The sequence below is a fragment of the Lactuca sativa genome, chromosome 8 (genome assembly GCF_002870075.4).
Source record: "Lactuca sativa cultivar Salinas chromosome 8, Lsat_Salinas_v11, whole genome shotgun sequence".
Lineage (NCBI taxonomy): Eukaryota > Viridiplantae > Streptophyta > Magnoliopsida > Asterales > Asteraceae > Lactuca > Lactuca sativa.
Window position 1 is genome coordinate 42,598,077 of NC_056630.2, and position 8,918 is coordinate 42,606,994.

The 8,918-nt window shown below is 30.7% G+C and overlaps 2 protein-coding genes across 2 annotated transcripts; one reads left to right on the forward strand and one right to left on the reverse strand.

Moving 5' to 3' along the window:
• Positions 1-3,416: 3,416 nt before the first annotated feature.
• LOC111892735 (uncharacterized) lies at positions 3,417-4,339 on the reverse strand. The gene is made up of 2 exons (XM_023888788.3): positions 4,111-4,339; positions 3,417-3,772 (listed from the first exon to the last, which is right to left on the reverse strand). The coding sequence occupies exons 1-2, from the start codon at positions 4,280-4,282 to the stop codon at positions 3,582-3,584; spliced, it is 363 nt and encodes a 120-aa protein (XP_023744556.1). The 5' UTR covers positions 4,283-4,339; the 3' UTR covers positions 3,417-3,581.
• A 98-nt stretch (positions 4,340-4,437) lies between these two features.
• On the forward strand, positions 4,438-7,692 carry LOC111892732 (cytochrome P450 CYP72A219-like). The gene is made up of 2 exons (XM_042896922.2): positions 4,438-5,849; positions 5,936-7,692. Exons 1-2 carry the CDS (start codon positions 5,608-5,610, stop codon positions 6,339-6,341), a joined length of 648 nt encoding a protein of 215 aa, XP_042752856.1. The 5' UTR covers positions 4,438-5,607; the 3' UTR covers positions 6,342-7,692.
• The last annotated feature ends 1,226 nt before the right edge of the window (positions 7,693-8,918 follow it).

Consider the following 8,918-nt stretch of genomic DNA (forward strand, 5'->3'; position numbering starts at 1 on the left):
TTTATGACAATTTTAGTGAATAACAACAAAATCATTGTATAAATGAATCATCAACATGTTTTTTGAGAATTTTTTCTTATGAATCATCTTACAAATGAATCATGTGATGGTTCATTTTGTTTGTTTGCTAAAAAAATATGTAGAAAAAAACTTCTTACCTTCCTACCAAAATTTTCCTTCTTATTTGATCTTGACTCTCTCTCTTTCTCTCTCTCTCTCTCTCTCTCTCTCTATATATATATATATATATATATATATATATATATATATATATATATATATATATATATATATATGGTTAGGTTATTTTGTTTTTCACTATCTATTGTGTGCATGTATGATTGATTCTGGACCAATCATTTTAGTTATTTTAAGAAAGTAATTAATGCATATTACATGTTGAAGATATAATGGATATTTATTACATCTTTAACATTTAATATGCATTAATTACTTTCTTAAAATAACTAAAATGATTGGTCCAGAATCAATCATACATGCACACAATAGATAGAAAACATTTGAACCTAACTCTCTCTCTCTCTATCTCTCTCTCTCTCTCTCTATATATATATATATATATATATATATATATATATATATATATATATATATATATATATATATATATATATATATATATTCAAATGTTTTTAGCAAGTATTGTGTGCCTAAATGCACCAATGAGAATTCAAGAAATAATAAACAATTAAATAAATAATTTAAGGGTATTCTGGACATTTTGTACTTTTTAATTAAGGAATCATTTAATTGAAATCCTGCAATTAAGGAAATACAATCAATATTTTTGACCTAGTCTCTCTCTTGTATCGTGTCTTATATTCAAGGAATTACCAAGATGAATGACCGACACCCCACAACACAACCGATCAAGACCTCGATTTCTTCTTTCTTCTTCCGGTCGAAGCACACCACAGATAGAAGGAGTCGATCGCTTCTTTTTTTCTGATGCGCACACATCGTGTCTTATTAGCTATTCTCGCCGCTTCAGGTCTCCCTGTAGCTCTATAGGCAGGGAACTATGAAGGCATTGTTACAAGGTATTGTAGGCAATTTTATCTTATTAATCATATATCACATCATAATCATTTGCTTGTTCATTAGTAGGGGATTTAAATTTCGATTATCTCAGTCAATTTATTCTGTTTTGTATTTCAGTTAGGGTACTACATAGTCCAACATGTACTTCTTTTAATTCGTCTATATCTTCTAATTCACAAACACGATTCTCTACATATGATTCTTTGTGATCCTGAACTTTAAGCTTAACACTGATAATGAACAAGCTTAAATTTTCGACTGAATAATGGTAAATTGATTGGTGATGTTCCCCTTATCACTTTTTCACTTATGTCACGTTTGTCACATAATCAAGCCTTCGTTGACATGCTCATATATAGTTTCACCAGAAGAGGAAACTCGGATAATATCTACTTTTGAATACGATAACTTTTGGCCAGTTTCTCATTTGTGTGCTTGGGCATTCCGTTGATAGTCTTTTTATATGAGGTTGTAATTAAAACTCAGGTTAGGTTAGCTTGAATTCCTGTTCCGGGGGGGGGGGGGGGTACAAAGAAAAGTCGACGCATCTTTTTCAAAAAGAAGATGCTACTGGCAATTGATAGTAATATCTATATATTTGTGTATCAAGTGCATTTACCTATGAAGTTTCATGTACCATAGACTTTGTAATTCAAAGTTCGGATGCAGTGTGACTTGTTAGTTTCAAATTCATATTATTTGGATAGATAACTTCAAATTTCAAAATATTGTTCTTTAAACGCTACACTTAAAATTCATATGGAAAAGATTGGAGGTGCATATGCTATACTGGTTCTATATAAATACATAGCTGAAGCATATTTAATTCACATGGAAAAGTTTGGAGGTGCATATATATTGCTTTTTAAACACTTCAATATCATATACACATTCTGTTAGAATTTTGCATTGTAATTGTGCTTTTAGTTTAATGATTCTTTAAGAATGTTTTATTTTGCATGGTTTTCAATGTTATTTTTGAATTTTTTATTAAGGATTAAATTCTATGATATGACACATAATTGTTTTTTTTTTCAGTATCTTGATTACAGCTTCAAGAAAGAATTATTCTGTTAGAATATTCAACAAAGATTGTATTATTCTCGTAGAATAATATACAATAGAATGATGAGATTTTGACCAGCGAGTGCAGGTAAATCTAGGGATTCAAATTTCATTCTTCTCACAACTTGGATCGGTCAGAATATATTCTATGTATTCTCTCACATTCTATGTATTCTACCAGAATATATAAAGTGATTGTTGTATTTGTAACATGTTTTTAACTATTATTAGTTTTTGTTGTATTTGTGATAGGAATGGTTGGAAGCATGAGTTGAAGACCTAATAATGTTGTTATTTTAATAATGTTGAAGAATGAATAAACTTTGATCATACTCTAATTTTAATAATGTTGTTATTTTTAAGAACTTTATTCTTTTGTGTTGATATTCTTTTAGAATATGTATAATTAAATTAAAATGTATAAGACTTTTAGTCTGTAAGAATACATATGAATTTTATTTAAGTTCGGATGTATAAAAATATATTAGAATGTTGTTCTTTTTCAACCTCGGATTTAAGAATTTTGTTATTCTTCAATAATATTCTAATAGAATAAAATTATGAAAGAGCATTATTCTAACCAAAAAAATATTCTGACAGAATAAAATTGATTATGTTTACAAATTACATTAGAATTAAAATTAAATTAATTAAAAAAAATTCAAAAATTTAAAATTATGAGAATTAATTATCCCTAAAAATCCGAAAATTTCCTTTTATAATTGTAGTTAATTGTCCAAAATACCATTTTGCTAAAATTTTTGTGATTATATGTTACATGCTAGTTATGTTCTCCAAAATTTAAATATTGCAAGTTATGGTAATTAAGTTTTCATAAAAATCCAATTTTGAGAATGAATTTTTTATCTTAAATTAGACACTCAGTTTGTTAAACTTCTGACCAAAATAACCGATCAACCTTCGAGATGTGTGCATAGTCATTCCTTCCTGTAGCTCATTGCCACATCGCCATCATGATTAGCCTTTAATGCTTAGTCTCCGTCATAGGATATTGGCCTTATACAAACAGCCCATATTTCCTTCTTGATTCAGCATTAAATTAACCAGCATTTAGTTTCAGGTCGATATGGGATCTAAAAGACGACACAAAGAAGTGACCTTCGCCTTCTGGCGATATGGTACACATTGCATGTGGTACAAAGTTATGTGGATGAAGCTCATGCCACTTGTGCAAGTTAAAGTTAGATAGCCACGTTTGATTTTTGTTTTCTTCTACTAAACTTGTGAACCATCTTGACAAATATAATGATAGAATCATTTCTTCGAGATTAATTCGAACAACATTATCTGGATATAAAATTTTTGTGGACATACATACTCATACATAGACAACTTTAAGGAAAAGCAGAGGGTGGAAATGATTTGAAATATTATTTTCTGATCTAAACAAGGGACTCAGATACATTATTTGATGTAGTACAACCTCCGTACTACTAGCAACATTCGGCTCTTCCCATTTTAGTCTTCCCACAGCAACCCTTCCTACAAAGGCTCCTACCTGGCATTGAACCGCATGGTATTGGTTTTGGTTTTGGTGATGCACTTCCACTTCCACTTCCACTTCCACTACCACACCCGTCGGGTCCATCATTTTGTTGTATGGGGTCATAATCGCAATTTGTAGCTGCATACATCAATTTCTAATTATATTTTTAATATTTAGGGAAGGACAAGTTGTATATGCACTCTTATATAAGGTTAGTTTGATCAGAAAATCTGGAAATCCGTGATGAATGGATATCAGATTAGTTAGCTATAGACTATTGATACTAAATACACGAATGAAATAAATATAGAAAACAAAATCAGAAGAATATAATTAACGCTACAACTCCTTATAAAAAAAAAAGTTTAACTACACGAATTTACAATGCAACTTTAGTTACTTTATAAGAAATACTGGAGCAACTTCTATTAGTGTTTTTTTATTATTAACTGTGAGAGGTTTAGAGAAAACCGAACCTAGTTGGCGGACATGGTTGTACGGAATCCGAGCAGTGGCGGTGGTTGTAATGATGTGAGATGATGAACTAATGACGATGAGGATGATAAGAGCCAAGGTAAGTCTTCCTCTTTTTAAGATTATAGCCATTTTTTTCAATGATTGAAAGAATATGAATGTGTGAGTAACCATTTATGAAGGATCTATTTATACACGATCATTCCCCAATGGTTTGTTCAAATATTGACTAATTATTATAGTCAACGATATAGTCTGAGTAAAGGAAATTGGTAAGAAAAGAGTGTGGCGCGCAGTTGTTAGCTATAGCCGCCTAAGAACTCCTACCTTCTTGCTCATTTCCTGAACTTTGTCTATGCAGTTTTGTCTTGGCTTCCAATATATCTAATCGCATTTTTACTTATCAAATCTTTTTAATAATTATTTTATCAGCAGATTGCGAAATTAAATACTAATAATTAATTAATTGTAGTTTGTAAAAGTAAATTATTAATAATTAATAGTTAATTTTACGTTTCTTATATATACATTTTTTATTTTAATTATTACTGATTATTATTTATTAATCATTATATTAATATAATTATTATATTATTAGCTGCAATTTATATTTAATATTTAAATATTTTGTTTTAATTATTTTAGTAAGCTGTTCAAATCTTTTACATTATTATTCTTACTTCCCATTTTTTTACGTATGATTTTAAATTTTTTTCCTCAGATTCATACATTGGCATAATAATGGGCACGTGCAACCTTTTGGTTCTTGCTTTTACATTTGGGTTACATGTTAGTAAATATGGCTAATAATATAAAAGCCTTTAGGTTTTCGAGAAATGTATGGTTTTATCTTTTGATGTATTTTCAGTCTAGTGAAACTGCAAGTTTTGTTTAATTTTTTCGTTTATACCCTTTTAGCATGCAAGTTTTTCCGGTTACAACAAGTTGCTTAAAGACGTGGCAAACCACGTCGACGCGGACTAGGCTCAATCGGCGGACATGGCGTTGAGCCAGAAATGGTAGCTTTTTAAGCTTGTTTAAAAAACAAGCTTTTGGGTAATAGGGCTAATGAAATAAAAGTCATTAAGTTTTTATAAAATCTTTGGTTTTACCCTTTGACCTATTTTAGGTTCAGTAACATCGAAAGTTTTGTTTAATTTTTTCATTTATAGCTTTTTAGCAGGTTTTCTCGGTTACAAGTTGCTTACAGAAGTTTTGTTTAATTTTTTTCGTTTATAGCTTTTTAGGAGGTTTTGTCGGTTACAAGTTGCTTACATACAAAGTGTCTAACTAGGGTTTCTAAGCAGGAGGTCTTGGGTTCAATCCCAGACAAATACTAACATGGTCGTTCAAAAAAAAAACAAGTTAGTTACATACATGGCAAACAGGCCAACTTTTTAAGCTTGTTTGAAAAACACACTCTTGGGGATTACATTATTCGTAGGTGCGACCTTTGGATGTCAAGGGCAATACCTTTACCATTAAACTGACTTTATTTGATGTCTCTAATGCTGAAAACTTGTATATACTATATGAAAGGTTGGGACCTTTTTCTATTGTTATTATTATCATTTGTCTGCATAGTGCTCGATCCTTGTAGTGAAATGTTATCCAGTGAAGTTATTTCACGTACAACATTAGGTAGTAACATTGAAGAAGGGAATATAATATTTGAGCTACAACGGGAACTAGCAGTGTTAGTTATAGACGCTATACAATCATTCTACATTCCTGGATCGAGGTGTTTATCTTTCCGAAAAATATTTTATTACATTGTTTTTCTCTTGATCAAGAGACGATCTAATATAATTCACACATAAATACCAGGTTTTTGCCAACAAAAACCAATAACAGGATAAAGAAAATTGACCGAGAAGTGAGGGCTACCATAAGGAGTATCATTGACAAACGAACAATCGCAATGAAAGCTGTAGAAAGGAGTAAAGATGACTTGTTGGGAATACTCTTGGAATCAAATTACAGAGAAATTAAACATGGGTATAAGAATTCTGGATTAACCATTGATGAAGTAATCGATGAGTGTAAGCTTTTCTACTTTGCTGGACAAGAGACTATTGGAATCTTACTAGTTTGCACTATGTTTTTGTTGGCTCAGCACACAAATTGGCAAGAGCGTGCCAGAGAAGAAGTTTCACAAGTATTTGGGCATGAAAAAACAGAAAGCAATGGGTTGAATCGTTTAAAAATTGTGAGCCTTTCAATACCTTTATAAAACCATACATCCTTGTTACACCCTCGAACCAGACGGCGGAAACGTCCGAAGGCTCGTGTGACTATCAATTAAATACCATCTCAATGAATATACATGAACAAACACATATATCACCAACATTACATAGTACAACTGTCATTGTTCACATCAAGTACATTGTTTAAATATTACATATCGATACCATAAATTGTTTGAGAGTCACAAAACGTAACATCCTAACATACTTGGTAACTTTCTTCAGCTTATCTGTTACCTGAGAATACAAGTTGTTTTGAAAACGTCAACATATATAATGTTAGTGAGTTCATAATCATGTTTGATATAAAATTAGTTTGTATTGTTTGTAAAACCCAGAAAATCCAATATTTTCTGTTCAAAAACCGTTTGCGAAAAAGATGCGATGATCCTATAAGTGCATATATATGTGATTTCAAAACAAGTAAAAGTGATTGTTTGATTATTGTATTATAGTGTTGTATGTAGGAGTGCATAATGTTGTTCCCCTGGAAAACCCGATGTTTCCCGATATAAGTAGTATGATAGTTTTGTATTATTGTATCGTCACAACAAATGAATATGTTTTCCCATGATTACTTAGATGGTGTTGGATCTCTATGTGAGTCGTTATAACCATGCATAATAATGACTAATTCGCCTGTCTTGGCATTTTTCCAAACGCCGGTTTTGATCAAGATTTTGTCACCCTAGACTGGTCGAGTCTAACTGTAGCGAACAACTCAGGTGTGGGGGAGTCACCCCCGTATAGATCTATACACAAACTCTCGCTCTACCTCCAGGAGACTCTGGTTATACTACCGACTACGACCGACACTTATTAGTGTCACCCGTTATTTCCCACTAAATCCAACTGAAATTGTATAACCTTGTTTACAACTTGATTTATGTTTACTTGAATAAAAGGTAAGCCTAACAGACGAAGAGAAGAGGGCTGCAAAGATCCACTAATCATGTATGTTATTATAGGTTGTCGAGTATACGGCGGACACGTTAGCCCATCACGCATATGATTGATTTGAACCTTACTAGCAAATGCAAATGGGGCATTAAGGCCCAATAGCATGTAAAAGCCATTGAAGGTCCATTAGGCATGTAATTGGATCACCAAGACCCAATAAACATGTTTGAATATATTGGGCCCAATAATCATGATATTGGGCCACAAAGACCCAATAGCACGAGCAGAAGCTTTTGGGCCCAATCATTGAATCATTTATGGTTTATCGAGTTTAAGTTCGTAGTGTTGGTATTTGTTGTATGCTAAATGTTTATTCGCAATGTTAAAAATATCTTAACATTTGATTTATACCTTCATCGTTACTTTCATCTCCATCATGTCCAAGGTTAACATCAACATCAAAATAAGATGCATCTCTTTGTAATTGCTCATCAGCATCAACATAAGTTGCATATGTTTGTAATGGCTCATTAGATTCTTGAAATTCTAAATCCATGGTATTATGCATGTCCTGTAGCACACACACAAGGGATAAAAAAAATCAGTACAAAGTTACAAACCCATAATGCATAAACATTGACAAGTTAAAAATTACTAAGAGTTAATTTCGTTTCTTTCTAATTTCTTTCATGGAACTAGAACACACTCTTAAATTATTGGTTTTATAATTGATCTACTTGAAGACGAAAATTTAATTGTAATTAATTGTTATCTCCGTTTTAGATTTACAAAACTAAAGGCTTTAATTTTAGTGTTTGTACTAATTGTCTGAAACCAATTAAAGCTAAAGAAACCAATTAAAAATTATGATGACTGCGTTAGATTTTAGCTATTGTTTTGTTAAAGAAATCAATTAAATATCATGTAGTGTGTTTTTTCTTAAATTGATAGAATCTTTTGACGACAATGATAAAAAAACAAGTTTTTTTTATATGCTGATTGCATTTTAGTCCGAATCAACTAAACCAAAACAGAAATTTCATGTGCAGTAGAGGAGAAAAAGTTTTTACCTTAAATCAATTTGATTGTGGATGGAGAACCACGATTTGAAGATTTAGGGTTTCAGATGAGTGGAGAAGGAAACAAACGGTATGCATGGAAAAAACCCGCATAATCTATGAACAAGTTTTTAATGATTTTTTACAAAACGCTGTCGTATTAGAAGGTTCTATACCCAAGCATATATACATTACAGCCATATATTCCCTTTTCCCATATATATATATATATATATATATATATATATATATATATATATATATATATATATATATATATATATATATATATATATATATATATATATATATATATATATATATATATATATATATATATAACCATGCGTTATAAACTTGATATTTTTAACCCAAAAATTTATAATTGTCTATTTGGCTTAAAAACATTTAGTTTATCAATTGCAGCCCCTTTTTCTATAAAAATGGCACCTTTAGTCCCTTTTTATGAAAATTGACATTTTTGGTCCTTAAACCATTTTTTCTTGTCATTTTTTACCCAAACTTTATTTAAATAATAATTTCAACCCAAAACTAGTGTATTTGTCATTTCCACCCTTTATTTGTAAAAAGTTTAGATTTTTG